Source organism: Oncorhynchus mykiss, chromosome 30 (genome assembly GCF_013265735.2).
Source record: "Oncorhynchus mykiss isolate Arlee chromosome 30, USDA_OmykA_1.1, whole genome shotgun sequence".
In the NCBI taxonomy this organism is placed as follows: Eukaryota; Metazoa; Chordata; class Actinopteri; order Salmoniformes; family Salmonidae; genus Oncorhynchus; species Oncorhynchus mykiss.
Window position 1 is genome coordinate 4,129,652 of NC_050570.1, and position 21,986 is coordinate 4,151,637.

The following is a 21,986-nucleotide window of genomic DNA, read 5'->3' on the forward strand; positions in this document are numbered from 1 at the left end:
CTGGAGCTATGGTTAAAGTACTTGACAGTCCCTGAGAACAGTGGTGGAAAAAGTAGACAATTGTCATACTTGAGTAAAAGTAAAGATACCTTAATAGAAAATAACTCCAATAAAAGTCAGTCACCCATTAAAATACTACTTGAGTAAAAGTCTAAAAGTATTTGGTTTGAAAAATACTTAAGTTGGAAAAGTAAATGTATAATTAATTTCAAATTCCTTAAATTAAGCAAACCAGACGGCACCATTTTCTTGTTTTTTAAATTTATGGACAGCCAGGGGCTCCAACACTCAGACATCATTTACAGATACCCAGGGGCACACTCCAACACTCAGACATCATTTACAGATAGCCAGGGGCTCCAACACTCAGACATCATTTACAGATAGCCAGGGGAACACTCCAACACTCAGACATCATTTACAGATAGCCAGGGGCACACTCCAACACTCAGACATAATTTACAGATAGCCAGGGGAACACTCCAACACACAAACATCATTTACAGATAGCCAGGGGAACACTCCAACACTCAGACATCATTTACAGATAGCCAGGGGCACACTCCAACACTCAGACATCATTTACAGATAGCCAGGGGAACACTCCAACACTCAGACATCATTTACAGATAGCCAGGGGAACACTCCAACACTCAGACATCATTTACAGATACCCAGGGGCACACTCCAACACTCAGACATCATTTACAGATAGCCAGGGGCACACTCCAACACTCAGACATCATTTACAGATAGCCAGGGGAACACTCCAACACTCAGACATCATTTACAGATAGCCAGGGCACACTCCAACACTCAGACATCATTTACAGATAGCCAGGGGCACACTCCAACACTCAGACATCATTTACAGATAGCCAGGGGCACACTCCAACACTCAGACATCATTTACAGATAGCCAGAGGAACACTCCAACACTCAGACATCATTTACAGATAGCCAGGGGCACACTCCAACACTCAGACATCATTTACAGATAGCCAGGGGAACACTCCAACACTCAGACATCATTTACAGATAGCCAGGGGCACACTCCAACACTCAGACATCATTTACAGATAGCCAGGGGAACACTCCAACACACAAACATAATTTACAGATAGCCAGGGGAACACTCCAACACTCATACATAATTTACAGATAGCCAGGGGAACACTCCAACACTCAGACATCATTTACAGAGAGCCAGGGGCACACTGCAACACTCAGACATAATTTACAGATAGCCAGGGGCACACTCCAACACTCAGACATAATTTACAGATAGCCAGGGGAACACTCCAACACACAGACATCATTTACAGATAGCCAGGGGAACACTCCAACACTCAGACATCATTTACAGATAGCCAGGGGAACACTCCAACACTCAGACATCATTTACAGAGAGCCAGGGGAACACTCCAACACTCAGACATCATTTACAGATAGCCATGGGAACACTCCAACACTCAGACATCATTTACAGATAGCCAGGGGAACACTCCAACACTCAGACATCATTTACAGATAGCCAGGGGAACACTCCAACACTCAGACATCATTTACAGATAGCCATGGGAACACTCCAACACTCAGACATCATTTACAGATATTCAGGGGAACACTCCAACACTCAGACATCATTTACAGATAGCCAGGGGCACACTCCAACACTCAGACATCATTTACAGAGAGCCAGGGGCACACTCCAACACTCAGACATCATTTACAGATAGCCAGGGCACACTCCAACACTCAGACATCATTTACAGATAGCCATCGGAACACTCCAACACTCAGACATCATTACAGATAGCCAGGGGCACACTCCAACACTCAGACATCATTTACAGAGAGCCAGGGGAACACTCCAACACTCAGACATCATTTACAGATAGCCAGGGGAACACTCCAACACACAGACATCATTTACAGATAGCCAGGGGAACACTCCAACACTCAGACATCATTTACAGATAGCCAGGGGAACACTCCAACACTCAGACATCATTTACAGAGAGCCAGGGGAACACTCCAACACTCAGACATCATTTACAGATAGCCATGGGAACACTCCAACACTCAGACATCATTTACAGATAGCCAGGGGAACACTCCAACACTCAGACATCATTTACAGATAGCCAGGGGAACACTCCAACACTCAGACATCATTTACAGATAGCCATGGGAACACTCCAACACTCAGACATCATTTACAGATAGCCAGGGGAACACTCCAACACTCAGACATCATTTACAGATAGCCAGGGGCACACTCCAACACTCAGACATCATTTACAGATAGCCAGGGGCACACTCCAACACTCAGACATCATTTACATATATGTAAACTGGCATTTGTCTTCACTGACATTTTCAACCTCTCCCTGACCTAGTCTGTAAAACCTAGATGTTTCAAGCAGACCACCATAGTCCCTGTGACCATGGAAGCAAAGGTAACCTGCCTTAAATAGTTACCGCCCCGTAGCACTCACATCTGTAGCCATGACGTGCTTCGAAAGGCTGTTCATGACTCATATCATCCCGGAAACACTAGACCCACTCCAATTTGCATACCACTCCAACAGATCCCTTTAAACTGTTGTGCTGGTAGCAGTTGGTGTTTGAACTATGAACCACTTGTGTCCAGTCCAGTCCACAGGTTGGATATGAACTCTCTCTCCCTGTCTCTCTACACACATCTCTCTCTCTCTCTCTCTCTCTACACACACCTCTCTCTCCCTGTCTCTCTACGCACACCTCTCTCTCTCTACACACCTCTCTCTCTCTCTCTCTCTCTCTCTCTCTCTACACACCTCTCTCTCTCTCTCTCTCTCTCTACACCTCTCTCTCTCTCTGTCTCTCTACACACCTCTCTCTCTCTCTGTCTCTCTACACACACCTCTCTCTCTCGATTCAATTCAAGGGGCTTTATTGGCATGGGAAACATGTGTTAACATTGCCAAGGCAAGTGAGGTAGATAATATGCAAAAGTGAAATAAACAATAAAAATTAACACTAAACTCACATAGAGAACGTTCAAAAGAATAAAGACATTACGAATGTCATATTATATATATATATATATATATATATACAGTGTAATAACAATGTACAAATGGTTAAAGTACACAAGGGAAAATAAATAAGCATAAATATGGGTTGTATTTACAATGGTGTTTGTTCTTCACTGGTTGCCCTTTTCTCGTGGCAACAGGTCACAAATCTTGCTGCTGTGATGGAACACTGTGGTATTTCACCCAGTAGAAATGGGAGTTTATCAAAATTGGGTTTGTTTTCAAATTCTTTGTGGATCTGTGTAATCTGAGGGAAATATGTCTCTCTAATATGGTCATACATTGGGCAGGAGGTTAGGAAGTGTAGCTCAGTTTCCACCTCATTTTGTGGGCAGTGAGCACATAGCCTGTCTTCTCTTGAGAGCCATGCCTGCCTATGGCGGCCTTTCTCAATAGCAAGGCTATTAGAAAATCTCTACATAGTCAAGGATTTTCTTAATTTTGGGGTCAGTCACAGAGTCTGTTTTTTGGTTGATTCTTTCCAGTGTGACAAATAGTTATCTTTTTGCTTTCTCATAATTTGGTTGGGTCTAATTTTGTTTGTGAAAAAGCATGTGCGAGCAGGGAGGCCTACAAACCTGACTTACATCAGCTCTGTCAGGAGGAATGGGACAAAATTCACCCAATTTATTGTGGGAAGCTTGTGGAAGGCTACCTGAAACATTTGACACAAGTTAATTAAACAATTTAAAGGCAATGCTACCAAATACTAATTGAGTGTATGTAAACTACTGACCCACTGGGAATGTGATGAAAGAAATAAAAGCTGAAATAAATCATTCTCTCTACTATTATTCTGACATTTCACATTCTTAAAATAAAGTGTCTTAAACTCTTAAACTGACCTAAGACAGGGAATTTTTACTAGTATTAAATGTCAGGAATTGTGAAAAACTGAGTTTAAATGTATTTGGCTAAACTTCCGACTTCAACTGTATGTATATATATATATAAATAAATAAATATCTAAATCAACATGCAACATTTTCAAAGATTTTACTGAGTTACAGTTCATATATGGAAATCAGTCAATTTAATTAAATTCATTAGGCTCTGAGCTATGAATGTGTTTATCTACCCCCCCCCCACCGCACCTGTCCGCCTTCATGATGGACAAGACCAGTCCTCTTCCTGTTTGTTATCTAACCCTCTCTCCCCCCCCCCCACCCCCCCCCCACACACACACAGCACCTGTCCACCTTCATGATGGACAAGACCAGTCCTCTTCCTGTTTGTTATCTAACCCCCCCCCACAGCACCTGTCCACCTTCATGATGGACAAGACCAGTCCTCTTCCTGTTTGTTATCTAACCCCCCCTTACAGCACCTGTCCACCTTCATGATGGACAAGACCAGTCCTCTTCCTGTTTGTTATCTAACCCCCCCTTACAGCACCTGTCCACCTTCATGATGGACAAGACCAGTCCTCTTCCTGTTTGTACAGCACCTGTCCACCTTCATGATGGACAAGACCAGTCCTCTTCCTGTTTGTTATCTAACCCTCTCCCCCCCCCCCCCCCCCCCCCCCCCACAGCACCTGTCCACCTTCATGATGGACAAGACCAGTCCTCTTCCTGTTTGTTATCTAACCCTCTCCCCCCCCCCTTACAGCACCTGTCCACCTTCATGATGGACAAGACAGAGTCCATTGCCACAGTGGACGATGCTATTAAGAAGCTGGTGCTGCTGGACTCTAAAGAGAAGATCTGGACCCAGGAGATGCTGCTTCAGGTCAGCGACAAGGCTGTACGGCTACTGGATGTTGATACACAGGTAAGCCTTACACACACGCACAGACACACACGCACACGCACAAACACACGGTAAGACTTGCACAGACACACACACACATGGTAAGACTTGCACACACACACACACACACACATGATAAGACTTGCACACACACACACACACACATGGTAAGACTTGCACACACACACATGGTAAGACTTGCACACACACACACACACATGGTAAGACTTGCACACACACACACAGTAAGATTTGCACACACACACATGGTAAGACTTGCACACACACACACACACACACACATGGTAAGACTTGCACACACACACACACATGGTAAGACTTGCACACACACACACACACACACACACATGGTAAGACTTGCACACACACACACACACACATGGTAAGACTTGCACACACACACATGGTAAGACTTGCACACACACACACACACATGGTAAGACTTGCACACACACACACACACACGGTAAGACTTGCACACACACACACACACACACACATGGTAAGACTTGCACACACACACACACACACACACACACACACACACACACATGGTAAGACTTGCACACACACACACACACACACACGGTAAGACTTGCACACACACACACACACACACACACACACACACGGGTAAGACTGTGAAGCAAGCGTGAGGGTTATGCACATTCCTAATGTAGGAAAACAGTTGCTGGGCAACAACATATCCTGTAGGTAAAGAACATTGGAAGTTCCATTCCAGTTACACACTGGAACGAGCTGCAACAAACCCTCTTGGGCCTCACTCCCCCTCCACTATCTGAGATATCTACTGCAGCCCTCATCCTCCACATACAACACCCGTTCTGCCAGTCACATTCTGTTAACGGTCCCCAAAGCACACACATCCCTGAGTCGCTCCTCTTTTCAGTTCGCTGCAGCTAGCGACTGGAACGAGCTGCAACAAACACTCAAACTGGACAGTTTTATCTCCATCTCCTCATTCAAAGACTCAATCATGGACACTCTTACTGACGGGTGTGGCTGCTTAGCGTGATGTATTGTTGTCTCTACCTTCTTGACCTTTGTTCTGTTGTCTGTGTCCAATAATGTTTGTACCATGTTGTGTTGCTGCCATGTTGTGTGGTCATGTTGTGCTGCTACCATGTTGTTGCCATGTTGTGCTGCTACCATGTTGTGTTGCTACCATGTTGTTGTCATGTTGTGTTGCTACCATGTTGTTGCCATGTTGTGTTGCTACCATGTTGTTGTCATGTTGTGTTGCTACCATGTTGTTGTCATGTTGTGTTGCTACCATTCTGTGTTGCCATGTTGTGTTGCTACCATGTTGTTGCCATGTTGTGTTGCTACCATGTTGTTGTCATGTTGTGTTGCTACCATGTTGTTGTCATGTTGTGTTGCTACCATTCTGTGTTGCCATGTTGTGTTGCTACCATGTTGTTGCCATGTTGTGTTGCTACCATGTTGTTGTCATGTTGTGTTGCTGCCATGTTGTGTGGTCATGTTGTGCTGCTACCATGTTGTTGCCATGTTGTGCTGCTACCATGTTGTGTGGTCATGTTGTGCTGCTACCATGTTGTTGCCATGTTGTGTTGCTACCATGTTGTTGTCATGTTGTGTTTCTACCATGTTGTTGCCATGTTGTGTTGCTACCATGTTGTTGTCATCTTGTGTTGCTACCATGTTGTTGTCATGTTGTGTTGCTACCATTCTGTGTTGCCATGTTGTGTTGCTACCATGTTGTTGCCATGTTGTGTTGCTACCATGTTGTTGCCATGTTGTGTTGCTGCCATGTTGTGTGGTCATGTTGTGCTGCTACCATGTTGTTGCCATGTTGTGCTGCCACCATGTTGTGTGGTCATGTTGTGCTGCTACCATGTTGTTGCCATGTTGTGTTGCTACCATGTTGTTGTCATGTTGTGTTGCTACCATGTTGTTGCCATGTTGTGTTGCTACCATGTTGTTGTCATGTTGTGTTGCTACCATGTTGTTGTCATGTTGTGTTGCTACCATTCTGTGTTGCCATGTTGTGTTGCTACCATGTTGTTGCCATGTTGTGTTGCTACCATGTTGTTTTCATGTTGTGTTGCTGCCATGTTGTGTGGTCATGTTGTGCTGCTACCATGTTGTTGCCATGTTGTGTTGCTACCATGTTGTGTGGTCATGTTGTGCTGCTACCATGTTGTTGCCATGTTGTGTTGCTACCATGTTGTTGTCATGTTGTGTTGCTACCATGTTGTTGCCATGTTGTGTTGCTACCATGTTGTTGTCATGTTGTGTTGCTACCATGTTGTTGTCATGTTGTGTTGCTACCATTCTGTGTTGCCATGTTGTGTTGCTACCATGTTGTTGTCATGTTGTGTTGCTACCATGTTGTTGTCATGTTGTGTTGCTACCATGTTGTTGTCATGTTGTGTTGCTACCATTCTGTGTTGTCATGTTGTGTTGCTACCATGCTGTGTTGTCATGTTGTGTTGCTACCATGTTGTTGCATGTTGTTGTCATGTTGTGTTGCTACCATGTTGTCATGTTGTGTTGCCATGTTGTGTTGCTACCATTCTGTGTTGTCATGTTGTGTTGCTGACTTGCTACAGTGCCTTGCGAAAGTATTCGCCCCCCTTGAACTTTGCGACCTTTTGCCAAATCAGGCTTCAAACATAAAGATATAAAACTGTATTTTTTTGTGAAGAATCAACAACAAGTGGGACACAATCATGAAGTGGAACGACATTTATTGGATATTTCAAACTTTTTTAACAAATCAAAAACTGAAAAATTGGGCGTGCAAAATGATTCAGCCCCTTTACTTTCAGTGCAGCAAACTCTCTCCAGAAGTTCAGTGAGGATCTCTGAATGATCCAATGTTGACCTAAATGACTAATGATGATAAATACAATCCACCTGTGTGTAATCAAGTCTCCGTATAAATGCACCTGCACTGTGATTGTCTCAGAGGTCCGTTAAAAGCGCAGAGAGCATCATGAAGAACAAGGAACACACCAGGCAGGTCCGAGATACTGTTGTGAAGAAGTTTAAAGCCGGATTTGGATACAAAAAGATTTCCCAAGATTTAAACATCCCAAGGAGCACTGTGCAAGCGATAATATTGAAATGGAAGGAGTATCAGACCACTGCAAATCTACCAAGACCTGGCCGTCCCTCTAAACCTTCAGCTGATACAAGGAGAAGACTGATCAGAGATGCAGCCAAGAGGCCCATGATCACTCTGGATGAACTGCAGAGATCTACAGCTGAGCTGGGAGACTCTGTCCATAGGACAACAATCAGTCGTATATTGCACAAATCTGGCCTTTATGGAAGAGTGGCAAGAAGAAAGCCATTTCTTAAAGATATCCATAAAAAGTGTTGTTTAAAGTTTGCCACAAGCCACCTGGGAGACACACCAAACATGTGGAAGAAGGTGCTCTGGTCAGATGAAACCAAAATTGAACTTTTTGGCAACAATGCAAAACGTTATGTTTGGCGTAAAAGCAACACAGCTGAACACACCATCCCCACTGTCAAACATGGTGGTGGCAGCATCATGGTTTGGGCCTGCTTTTCTTCAGCAGGGACAGGGAAGATGGTTAAAATTGATGGGAAGATGGATGGAGCCAAATACAGGACCATTCTGGAAGAAACCCTGATGGAGTCTGCAAAAGACCTGAGACTGGGACGGAGATTTGTCTTCCAACAAGACAATGATCCAAAACATAAAGCAAAATCTACAATGGAATGGTTCAAAAATAAACATATCCAGGTGTTAGAATGGCCAAGTCAAAGTCCAGACCTGAATCCAATCGAGAATCTGTGGAAAGAACTGAAAACTGCTGTTCACAAATGCTCTCCATCCAACCTCACTGAGCTCGAGCTGTTTTGCAAGGAGGAATGGGAAAAAATGTCAGTCTCTCGATGTGCAAAACTGATAGAGACATACCCCAAGCGACTTACAGCTGTAATCGCAGCAAAAGGTGGCGCTACAAAGTATTAACTTAAGGGGGCTGAATAATTTTGCACGCCCAATTTTTCAGTTTTTGATTTGTTAAAAAAGTTTGAAATATCCAATAAATGTCGTTCCACTTCATGATTGTGTCCCACTTGTTGTTGATTCTTCACAAAAAAATACAGTTTTATATCTTTATGTTTGAAGCCTGAAATGTGGCAAAAGGTCGCAAAGTTCAAGGGGGCCGAATACTTTCGCAAGGCACTGTATGTTGTCATCTTAGGTCTCCTATGTAGTGTTGTGTTGTCTCTCTTGTTGTGATGTGTGTTTTGTCCTATATTTTACATTTGTAATCCCGGGGCCCTCGTCCCCGCAGGAGGCCTTTTGCCTTTTGGTAGGCCGCTATTATTAATAAGAATTTGTTCTTAACTGACCTGGTTCAATTAATGTAAAAAGTCACTGGTTTTAATACCAACTATTAAAGACCTGTGCTATTAGAGTTTTTATCCTGACCTATGTAGATGTATGTAGTTATGTATGTATAGTATATTCAGTGGTGACCCGTCTTTCTGGGCTAAATATAATTTTGAGATGATAAAGTTACATACAAACATGGTATCGGTTTTGTTTTCTTGAGTAAATAATTTTCCATCCTTGTCATACGAAGAGATATTATAGATAAAAGTAAGGCAGCTCCAGAATTTCAGCTCAGTGGTTTCTGTGGTGGTGGAGAAGCCAGCAGATAATACAGAGAGTAGGGGTTGGTCATGTTCTCTAGTTACGCCGTGATTGGCTCAGTGTTCTGTCACTCATGGGGGACACCGCGTCACCGCAAAATCTACAGGGAGAGCTAGGCAGTTCAAGCCCGCTTGGGTGCTGCCATAGAGTTACATTAGAAGTGCCCATCCAAGAAGGCTCAAGGTCATTGGCCACAGATAAAATTATGTCACATCATGTTATATCTACAGGTAGCTTTGATTGGACTGATCATGTCAACATCATACTTTCACAATCTGAGCTACCAGTCACCATGAATCACGTCGACAATCTACAGGCAAATACTTTTCAATCCTTGTCATATAAACAGAGATTATAGATAAAACGTATCGGTGCTCATCGGCCATTGGACATAGACATTACACAACAAGTTGGAAATCGCCAATTCAACAATGAGTGGTTTGGAAGGAATCAGTGGCTAACTGCAAGCGTTGCAAAGCAATCACTGGCCTGCTATTTGGTGGAGAGGGTGCGTGGTCCACGTCTGGGTTTAAGGGTCTCTTTTCCAAGCTTAAAAAGATAAACATGCACATGCAACACCACAGGCCAGATAAGGTTGAATACATTGGCCACGCTGTCAATCTAGCATGACTTCTGCCCCGTTCAAAACAACAGGAAACTAGGAACTGGGAAATCTCATACTTCAGTGAGTTCAAGAAAACTGGGAACTCGGAAGAAAACGAGTTCTGACTGGGAAAATACGCTTTGAACGGTCATCCAACTCGGAATTCCAAGTCGGGAACTCTGGCCTCTTTCTAGAGCTCTGACTTGAAGATAATGTCCTACGTAGTGCTGTAGTTGTGATAATGTCCTACGTAGTGCTTGTGATAATGACCTACGTAGTGCTGTAGTTGTGATAATGTCCTACGTAGTGTTGTACTTGTGATAATGTCCTACGTAGTGCTTGTGATAATGTCCTACGTAGTGTTGTAGTTGTGATAATGTCCTACGTAGTGCTGTAGTTGTGATAATGTCCTACGTAGTGCTGTAGTTGTGATAATGTCCTACGTAGTGCTGTAGTTGTGATAATGTCCTACGTAGCTCTGTAGTTGTGATAATGTCCTACGTAGTGCTGTACTTGTGATAATGTCCTACGTAGTGCTTGTGATAATGTCCTACGTAGTGCTGTAGTTGTGATAATGTCCTACGTAGCTCTGTAGTTGTGATAATGTCCTACGTAGTGCTGTACTTGTGATAATGTCCTACGTAGTGCTTGTGATAATGTCCTACGTAGCTCTGTAGTTGTGATAATGTCCTACGTAGTGCTGTAATTGTGATAATGTCCTACGTAGTGCTTGTGATAATGTCCTACGTAGTGCTTGTGATAATGTCCTACGTAGTGCTGTAGTTGTGATAATGTCATACATACTGCTGTACTTGTGATAATGTCCTACGTAGTGCTGTACTTGTGATAATGTCCTACGTAGTGCTTGTGATAATGTCCTACGTAGTGCTGTAGTTGTGATAATGTCCTACGTAGTGCTGTAGTTGTGATAATGTCCTACGTAGTGCTGTACTTGTGATAATGTCCTACGTAGTGCTTGTGATAATGTCCTACGTAGTGCTGTAGTTGTGATAATGTCCTACGTAGTGTTGTACTTGTGATAATGTCATACGTAGTGCTTGTGATAATGTCCTACGTAGTGCTTGTGATAATGTCCTACGTAGTGCTGTACTTGCGATAATGTCCTACGTAGTGCTTGTGATAATATCCTACGTAGTGCTTGTGATAATGTCCTACGTAGTGCTGTAGTTGTGATAACGTCCTACGTAGTGCTTGTGATAATGTCCTACGTAGTGCTGTAATTGTGATAATGTCCTACGTAGTGCTTGTGATAATGTCCTACGTAGTGCTGTAGTTGTGATAATGTCCTACGTAGTGCTGTAATTGTGATAATGTCCTACGTAGTGCTTGTGATAATGTCCTACGTAGTGCTTGTGATAATGTCCTACGTAGTGCTTGTGATAATGTCCTACGTAGTGCTGTAGTTGTGATAATGTCCTACGTAGTGCTGTAATTGTGATAATGTCCTACGTAGTGCTTGTGATAATGTCCTACGTAGTGCTTGTGATAATGACCTACGTAGTGCTGTAATTGTGATAATGTCCTACGTAGTGCTTGTGATAATGTCCTACGTAGTGCTTGTGATAATGTCCTACGTAGTGCTGTAGTTGTGATAATGTCCTACGTAGTGCTGTAGTTGTGATAATGTCCTACGTAGTGCTGTAGTTGTGATAATGTCCTACGTAGTGTTGTACTTGTGATAATGTCATACGTAGTGCTTGTGATAATGTCCTACGTAGTGCTGTAATTGTGATAATGTCCTACGTAGTGCTTGTGATAATGTCCTACGTAGTGCTTGTGATAATGTCCTACGTAGTGCTGTAGTTGTGATAATGTCCTACGTAGTGCTGTAGTTGTGATAATGTCCTACGTAGTGCTGTAGTTGTGATAATGTCCTACGTAGTGCTGTAGTTGTGATAATGTCCTACGTAGTGCTGTAGTTGTGATAATGTCCTACGTAGTGTTGTACTTGTGATAATGTCATACGTAGTGCTTGTGATAATGTCCTACGTAGTGCTTGTGATAATGTCCTACGTAGTGCTGTAGTTGTGATAATGTCCTACGTAGTGCTGTAGTTGGGCTAATGTCCTACGTAGTGCTGTAATTGTGATAATGTCCTACGTAGTGCTGTAGTTGTGATAATGTCCTACGTAGTGCTGTACTTGTGATAATGTCCTACGTAGTGCTTGTGATAATGTCCTACGTAGTGCTGTAGTTGTGATAATGTCCTACGTAGTGCTGTAGTTGTGATAATGTCCTACGTAGTGCTTGTGATAATGTCCTACGTAGTGCTGTACTTGTGATAATGTCCTACGTAGTGCTGTACTTGTGATAATGTCCTACGTAGCTCTGTAGTTGGGCTAATGTCCTACGTAGCTCTGTAGTTGGGCTAATGTCCTACGTAGTGCTGTAGTTGTGATAATGTCCTACGTAGCTCTGTAGTTGGGCTAATGTCCTACGTAGTGCTGTAGTTGTGATAATGTCCTACGTAGCTCTGTAGTTGGGCTAATGTCCTACGTAGTGCTGTAGTTGTGATAATGCCCTACGTAGTGCTGTAGTTGTGATAATGCCCTACGTAGTGCTGTAGTTGTGATAATGCCCTACGTAGTGCTGTAGTTGTGATAATGTCCTACGTAGCTCTGTAGTTGGGCTAATGTCCTACGTAGTGCTGTAGTTGTGATAATGCCCTACGTAGTGCTGTAGTTGTGATAATGCCCTACGTAGTGCTGTAGTTGTGATAATGCCCTACGTAGTGCTGTAGTTGTGATAATGTCCTACGTAGCTCTGTAGTTGGGATAATGTCCTACGTAGCTCTGTAGTTGTGATAATGTCCTACGTAGTGCTGTAGTTATGCCAGTCCTAGTCTTCAGTTTTTCTCGTTATTTGATGTCACAAACATCATATTCCTGTGTTATGTGGACATGTATTTTCTGAGCCACAGATCTGTCGACCTTTAGACCTTTATGGTGAGATAACTGATGACACATTTGATATGGAATAACCTCTCTCATTCTCCCTCTCTCTCTCTCTCTCTCTCTCTCTCTCTCTCTCTCTCTCTCTCTCTCTCTCTCTCTCTCTCTCGCGCTCCTTCTCTACCTACCCCCTTCCCTCCTGCACACTTTCTCTCTCTTCTCTCCACCTCCCTCTCCTTCTCACTCTCTCTCTCTCTCTCTCTCTCTCTCTCTCTCTCTCTCTCTCTCTCTCTACCTCCCTCTCCTTCTCTCCTTCTCTCCACCTCACCCCCTCCCTCCCTCTCTCTCTCTTTCTCCCTCCACCCACCTCCTTCTCACCCCCTCCCTCTCTCCCTCCCTCCTCGCCACCCTCACAGGAAGAGTTGGAGAACTTCCCCCTGCCTACGATCCACCACTGTCAGACAGTGTTGAATCAGACCAGGTATCCATCCGTCCTTCTGCTGGTGTGTCAAGACACTGAACAGCACAGACCTGACATACACTTCTTCCACTGCGACGAGGTGGAGGTGGGTCACCGTTATCTCTATGCAGTACAGACATTATCCAGGCTAGCGACGTAGGAAGCAAAAGTCTCCATTGAAGTCCTATAGAAAACAGAGCTAAAGTGTGACTGTTTTAAAATGTTTTAATTAATTAACAGATAATTAATATGTCCAACAATAATACATCCTCCTAGTCTTCCTTCTCCAAGACAATTGTTTATTTTTAATAATTAATAATATATAATATAATAATAATAATAATCTCTAGTCTTTTGTCTCTGTCCCCTACAGGCAGAGATGGTCCATGCAGACATCGACAGCGCTCTGGGGGACAGCAAACATGGGAAGAAGATACGACCACAGACCTTGAAGTAAGAGGCCTGACGTCTCTTTTAAAAACATTTTGTGTGTGTGTGTGGGGCGGGGGGGCGGGGGGGGGCGTATAGTATAGGGATATTTCCATTCTTATGGAGGGGCCCTGATTTATAATGGGGGTGCCCAGCTCCCCTTAACTCCTCTCCTCGTCTCAGGGTGAACCAGGAGAAGATGAAGCACCACAGAGAATCCATCATCCCCCCCTCTTCGGCCCCCAAGGGGCCCCCCTCAGTCAAGGGCCGTGTGGCTGCCATGAACATGCAGGGTAAGAGTAGACACACTGATACACACACTGATACACACACACACACTGATACACACACACACACTGATACACACGCACGCGCACACACACACACACACACACACACACTGATACACACACACACACACACTGATATACACACACACACACTGATACACACACACTGATACACACACACTGATACACACACACACACAATGATACACACACACAAAGACACACACTGATACACACAAACACACACACACACAATGGTACACACTGATACACACACACACACTGTCTCTGGCCCAACCCATTGGTTTCTGGGACCTTGAATGTATTCACATTCGGTGAAGGGTGAATGGTGATATCAGTATGGTCATATCAGTATGGTCATATCAGTATGGTCATATCAGTATGGTCATATCAGTATGGTCATATCAGTATGGTCATATCAGTATGGTCATATCAGTATGGTCATATCAGTATGGTCATATCAGTATGGTCATATCAGTATGGTCATATCAGTATGGTGATATCAGTATGGTCATATCATGTTAGTCATATCAGTATGGTCATATCAGTATGGTCATATCAGTATGGTCATATCAGTATGGTCATATCAGTATGGTGATATCAGTATGGTCATATCAGTATGGTGATATCAGTATGGTCATATCATGTTAGTCATATCAGTATGGTCATATCAGTATGGTCATATCAGTATGGTTATATCAGTATGGTTATATCAGTATGGTTATATCATGTTAGTCATATCAGTATGGTCATATCAGTATGGTCATATCAGTATGGTTATATCAGTATGGTTATATCAGTATGGTTATATCATGTTAGTCATATCAGTATGGTCATATCAGTATGGTCATATCAGTATGGTTATATCAGTATGGTTATATCAGTATGGTCATATCATGTTAGTCATATCAGTATGGTCATATCAGTATGGTCATATCAGTATGGTTATATCAGTATGGTTACATCAGTATGTTTATATCAGTATGGTTATATCAGTATGGTCATATCAGTATGGTCATATCATGTTAGTCATATCAGTATGGTGATATCAGTATGGTCATATCATGTTAGTCATATCAGTATGGTGATATCAGTATGGTCATATCAGTATGGTCATATCAGTATGGTTATATCATGTTAGTCATATCAGTATGGTCATATCATGTTAGTCATATCAGTATGGTCATTTCAGTATGGTGATATCAGTATGGTCATATCATGTTAGTCATATCAGTATGGTCATATCATGTTAGTCATATCAGTATGGTCATATCATGTTAGTCATATCAGTATGGTCATATCATGTTAGTCATATCAGTATGGTCATATCATGTTAGTCATATCAGTATGGTTATATCAGTATGGTCATATCAGTATGGTCATATCATGTTAGTCATATCAGTATGGTCATATCAGTATGGTCATATCAGTATGGTCATTTCAGTATGGTCATATCATGTTAGTTATATCAGTATGGTCATATCATGTTAGTCATATCAGTATGGTCATATCAGTATGGTTATATCATGTTAGTCATATCAGTATGGTCAGTATGGTCATATCAGTATGGTTATATCATGTTAGTCATATCAGTATGGTCATTTCAGTATTGTCATATCATGTTAGTCATATCAGTATGGTCATTTCAGTATGGTCATATCATGTTAGTCATATCAGTATGGTCATATCATGTTAGTCATATCAGTATGGTCATATCATGTTAGTCATATCAGTATGGTCATATCAGTATGGTCATATCAGTATGGTCATATCATGTTAGTCATATCAGTATGGTCATATCAGTATGGTCATATCATGTTAGTCATATCAGTATGGTCATATCAGTATGGTCATATCATGTTAGTCATATCAGTATGGTTATATCAGTATGGTCATATCATGTTCGTTATATCAGTATGGTCATATCATGTTAGTCATATCAGTATGGTCAGTATGGTCATATCAGTATGGTCATATCAGTATGGTCAGTATGGGCATATCAGTATGGTCAGTATGGTCATATCAGTATGGTCAGTATGGTCATATCATGTTAGTCATATCAGTATGGGCATATCAGTATGGTCATATCAGTATGGTTATATCATGTTAGTCATATCAGTATGGGCATATCAGTATGGTTATATCAGTATGGTCATATCACACACACACACACACACTGACACACACTGACACACACACACACGCTGACACACACACACACACTGACACACACACACTGACACATACACACTGATACTCACACACACACGCTGACACACACACGCTGACACACACACACTGATACTCACACACACTGATACACACACACACACACACACAAAACAACGTCAACAACAACAATAACTGTTATCATTATTTCAGATGTGGAGAGGCGAGGTTCGGCCCAGCAGGACCCAGAGTCCCATGAGAAGCTGGCCCAGCGCATTGAGAAGGACGTGGTGAGTTACACTCTTATTTATGAAATACTAATATAATACTATAATTAATACTATATATTTATAGTGCTTTTTCATGATGCTTAAAGCGCTTTACAATATTTAATACAAGATTTTAAACAAGATTTTAAACAAGATGGAAAACAAGATGGCCGCCCTGTTTCTAGCTACTATCCAACTTGGCAGTTTTTTTTGGCTTTTTTCAATTTTTGTTATTTCTTACATTATTTTTCCTGACTTGGATCCTTTGTTTAGACACACTGATGACCCATTCATCCCTGGTGCTACACCAACAGTATCACTACTTGCACATCATCATCTGCTCGTCTATCACTCCAGTGTTAATTTGCTAAATTGTAATTACTCCGCTACTATGGTCTATTTATTGCCTTACCTCCTCACGCCATTTGCACACACTGTATATAGACTTTTTTTTTCCTATTGTGTTATTGACTGTTCGCTTGTTTATTCCATGTGTAACTCTGTGTTGTTGTTTTGTGTCGCACTGCTTTGCTTTATCTTGGCCAGATCGCAGTTGTAAATGAGAACTTGTTCTCAACTGGCCAACCTGGTTAAATAAAGGTGTTCTCAACTGGCCTACCTGGTTAAATAAAGGTGTTCTCAACTAGCCTACCTGGTTAAATAAAGGTGTTCTCAACTAGCCTACCTGGTTAAATAAAGGTGTTCTCAACCAGCCTACCTGGTTAAATAAAGGTGTTCTCAACTAGCCTACCTGGTTAAATAAAGGTGTTCTCAACTGGCCTACCTGGTTAAATAAAGGTGTTCTCAACTAGCCTACCTGGTTAAATAAAGGTGTTCTCAACTAGCCTACCTGGTTAAATAAAGGTGTTCTCAACTGGCCTACCTGGTTAAATAAAGGTGTTCTCAACTGGCCTACCTGGTTAAATAAAGGTGTTCTCAACTAGCCTACCTGGTTAAATAAAGGTGTTCTCAACTAGCCTACCTGGTTAAATAAAGGTGTTCTCAACCAGCCTACCTGGTTAAATAAAGGTGTTCTCAACTAGCCTACCTGGTTAAATAAAGGTGTTCTCAACTAGCCTACCTGGTTAAATAAAGGTGTTCTCAACTAGCCTACCTGGTTAAATAAAGGTGTTCTCAACTAGCCTACCTGGTTAAATAAAGGTGTTCTCAACTAGCCTACCTGGTTAAATAAAGGTGTTCTCAACTAGCCTACCTGGTTAAATAAAGGTGTTCTCAACCAGCCTACCTGGTTAAATAAAGGTGTTCTCAACTAGCCTACCTGGTTAAATAAAGGTGTTCTCAACTGGCCTACCTGGTTAAATAAAGGTGTTCTCAACTAGCCTACCTGGTTAAATAAAGGTGTTCTCAACTAGCCTACCTGGTTAAATAAAGGTGTTCTCAACTGACCTACCTGGTTAAATAAAGGTGTTCTCAACTAGCCTACCTGGTTAAATAAAGGTGTTCTCAACTAGCCTACCTGGTTAAATAAAGGTGTTCTCAACTGGCCTACCTGGTTAAATAAAGGTGTTCTCAACTAGCCTACCTGGTTAAATAAAGGTGTTCTCAACTAGCCTACCTGGTTAAATAAAGGTGTTCTCAACTAGCCTACCTGGTTAAATAAAGGTGTTCTCAACTGACCTACCTGGTTAAATAAAGGTGTTCTCAACTAGCCTACCTGGTTAAATAAAGGTGTTCTCAACTGGCCTACCTGGTTAAATAAAGGTGTTCTCAACTGGCCTACCTGGTTAAATAAAGGTGTTCTCAACTAGCCTACCTGGTTAAATAAAGGTGTTCTCAACTAGCCTACCTGGTTAAATAAAGGTGTTCTCAACTGACCTACCTGGTTAAATAAAGGTGTTCTCAACTAGCCTACCTGGTTAAATAAAGGTGTTCTCAACTAGCCTACCTGGTTAAATAAAGGTGTTCTCAACTGGCCTACCTGGTTAAATAAAGGTGTTCTCAACTAGCCTACCTGGTTAAATAAAGGTGTTCTCAACTAGCCTACCTGGTTAAATAAAGGTGTTCTCAACTAGCCTACCTGGTTAAATAAAGGTGTTCTCAACTGACCTACCTGGTTAAATAAAGGTGTTCTCAACTAGCCTACCTGGTTAAATAAAGGTGTTCTCAACTGGCCTACCTGGTTAAATAAAGGTGTTCTCAACTAGCCTACCTGGTTAAATAAAGGTGTTCTCAACTAGCCTACCTGGTTAAATAAAGGTGTTCTCAACTAGCCTACCTGGTTAAATAAAGGTGTTCTCAACTAGCCTACCTGGTTAAATAAAGGTGTTCTCAACTAGCCTACCTGGTTAAATAAAGGTGTTCTCAACTAGCCTACCTGGTTAAATAAAGGTGTTCTCAACTAGCCTACCTGGTTAAATAAAGGTGAAATAAAAACTAAATCAATCAAAGTCGCCGGAGAAGAGGAAGGAGAAGTGGGGTCCTAGTCAGACTCAGGAGGCGAGCAAACCATCCACCGCTTCCGACTTTATTACACATTAACGCTCAGTCCCTGGACTGAGTAGGTGAGTTCAGTTCCAGAGAGACGTCAGGGGACTGTAACATACTCTGTACGTCCTGTACTCCCTGTTCACCCGTGGCCACACACACGTCTCCAACTGAATCCAATTAAAGTTTATTGACGACACTGGAAGGGGTGATTACCCCAACAACGACAAAACAGCCTACAACGAGGAGGAGGTTAGAACCTTGGTTCCAAGGAAAACAACGAGGAGGAGGTTAGAACCTTGGTTCCAAGGAAAACAACGAGGAGGAGGTTAGAACCTTGGTTCCAAGGAAAACAACGAGGAGGAGGTTAGGACCTTGGTTCCAAGGAAAACAACGAGGAGGAGGTTAGGACCTTGGTTCCAAGGAAAACAACGAGGAGGAGGTTAGGACCTTGGTTCCAAGGAAAACAACGTCAACAAAACTAAGAAGTTGATTCTGGACGACAGCAGACAGCAGAAAGAGCACACCCCCATCCACATCAACAGGGTTGCAGTATACTGTATTCTAGTCATGGTTCATCCTATATAACTACTACTGTCCACTTCATATGTATATACTGTATTCTAATCAAGGCCTGTCCTATTTAACTACTACTGTCCACTTCATATGTATATACTGTATTCTAGTCAAGGCCTGTCCTATTTAACTACTACTGTCCACTACATATGTATATACTGTATTCTAGTCAAGGCCTGTCCTATTTAACTACTACTGTCGACTTCATATGTATATACTGTATTCTAGTCAAGGCCTGTCCTATTTAACTACTACTGTCCACTTCATATGTATATACTGTATTCTAGTCAAGGCCTGTCCTATTTAACTACTACTGTCCACTTCATATGTATATTCTGTATTCTAGTCAAGGCCTGTCCTATTTAACTACTACTGTCCACTTCATATGTATATACTGTATTCTAGTCAAGGCCTGTCCTATTTAACTACTACTGTCCACTTCATATGTATATACTGTATTCTAGTCAAGGCCTGTCCTATTTAACTACTACTGTCCACTTCATATGTATATACTGTATTCTAGTCATGGTTCATCCTATTTAACTACTACTGTCCACTACATATGTATATACTGTATTCTAGTTTTTTTTTACTTTAGGTTTCGTGTATTGTTATTGTATTGCTAGATATTTAATGCACTGTTGGAGCTAGCAACATAAGCATTTCTCTGCGCCTGCGATAACATACCAACCAATAAACTTTGATTTGACATTACATCACCCGTTCCACTTTTGTCTTTCTCTCCTCTCTCTCACTCTCTCTCTCTCTCTGTCTCCGTCTCTCTCTCTCTCTCTCTCCCTCTGTCTCCCTGTCTCTCTCTCTCTCTTTCTTTTTCTCTCTCTTTCTCTTTTTCTCTCTCTTTCTCTTTTTCTCTCCCTATTTCTATCTCTCTCTCTCTCTCTCTCTCTCTCTCTCTTTCTCATCCCTCTCGTCTCTCTCTCTCTCTCTCTCTCATCCCTCTCGTCTCTCTCTCTCTCTCTCTCTGTGTTTCCCTGACAGCAAATCCTGAACTGTTCCCTGGATGACATAGAGTTCTTTGTGGCTCGGCTGCAGAAGGCTGCGGAGGCGTTCTCTCAGCTCAACCAGCGCAACAAGAGTAAGAAGAAGAAGAAAGGCCCAGCAGGTCTGTCTCTTCTTCTGGTCACGTGACAATTATGACACACATTGTCCACTGATACTTTCTATGTTCTTCTTATATATATATATATATATATATACACACACACACAACAGTATGTGGACACCCCTTCAAATGAGTGGATTCGTCTGTTACAATGACATTCTAGATGATTCTGTGCTTCCAACTTTTTTGAGTTCCTGTTTCAGCATGACAATGCCACCATGCACAAAGAGAGGTCCTTACAGCCAGACCCCATACCCTTATATCCATACAGAGGGTCTGTCTGTCTGTCTGTCTGGCTGTCTGTCTGTCTGTCTGTCTCTGTCTCTGTCTCTGTCTGTCTGTCTCTCTCGGTCTGTCTGTCTCTGTCTCTCTCTGTCTGTCTCTCTGTCTCTCTAGGTCTGTCTGTCTGTCTGTCTGCCTGTCTGCCTGTCTGCCTGTCTGCCTGTCTGTCTGTCTGTCTGTCTGTCTGTCTGTCTGTCTGTCTGTCTGTCTGTCTGTCTGTCTGTCTGTCTGTCTGTCTGTCTGTCTGTCTGTCTGTCTGTCTGTCTGTCTGTCTGTCTGTCTGTCTGTCTGTCTGTCTGTCTGTCTGTCTGTCTGTCTGTCTGTCTGTCTGTCTGTCTGTCTGTCTCTCTCTCTCCATCTTTCTCTCTCTGTCTGTCTCTCTGTCTCTCTAGGTCTGTCTGTCTGTCTGTCTGCCTGCCTGCCTGCCTGCCTGCCTGTCTGTCTGTCTGTCTGTCTGTCTGTCTGTCTGTCTCTCTCCATCTTTCTCTCTCTGTCTCTCTCTCAGTTCAACTAAGGGCTTTATTGGGATGGGAAACGTATGTTTAAAATGCCAAAGCAAGTGAAATAGATAATAAACAAAAGCTAAATAAACAATAAAAAAAGAACGGTAAACATTACACTCACAAAAGTTCCCAAGTAACAAAGATATTTCAAATGTCATATTGTGTCTGTATACAGTGTTGTAACGATGTACAAATAGTTAAAGTAAAATGAACCTCTCTCTTTGTCTGTGTGCTTGTTGACAGAGGGAATGCTGACCCTGAGAGCTAGGCCCCCCTCTGAGGCAGAGTTCATTGATAGCCTACAGAAACTTAAGCTGGCTTTCAACCTACTGGTGAGTTGAGTTCCCCCTATACACTGCACCTCAT

The 21,986-nt window shown here is 42.4% G+C and overlaps 1 protein-coding gene across 7 annotated transcripts in view; it reads left to right on the plus strand.

Annotated features, from left to right (window-relative positions):
• The window catches only part of LOC110521167 (epidermal growth factor receptor kinase substrate 8-like protein 2), a 95,353-nt gene that overhangs the window by 49,613 nt on the left and 23,754 nt on the right, over nucleotides 1–21,986 (plus strand). For all 7 annotated transcript variants that reach the window (XM_036968506.1, XM_036968505.1, XM_036968509.1 and 4 more), the window contains 7 exons: nucleotides 4,695–4,856; nucleotides 13,470–13,619; nucleotides 13,887–13,966; nucleotides 14,126–14,235; nucleotides 16,636–16,712; nucleotides 20,712–20,835; nucleotides 21,864–21,952. In XM_036968506.1, coding sequence (XP_036824401.1) covers nucleotides 4,695–4,856; nucleotides 13,470–13,619; nucleotides 13,887–13,966; nucleotides 14,126–14,235; nucleotides 16,636–16,712; nucleotides 20,712–20,835; nucleotides 21,864–21,952 — 792 coding nt within the window. The remainder of the gene's footprint in view (nucleotides 1–4,694; nucleotides 4,857–13,469; nucleotides 13,620–13,886; nucleotides 13,967–14,125; nucleotides 14,236–16,635; nucleotides 16,713–20,711; nucleotides 20,836–21,863; nucleotides 21,953–21,986) is intronic.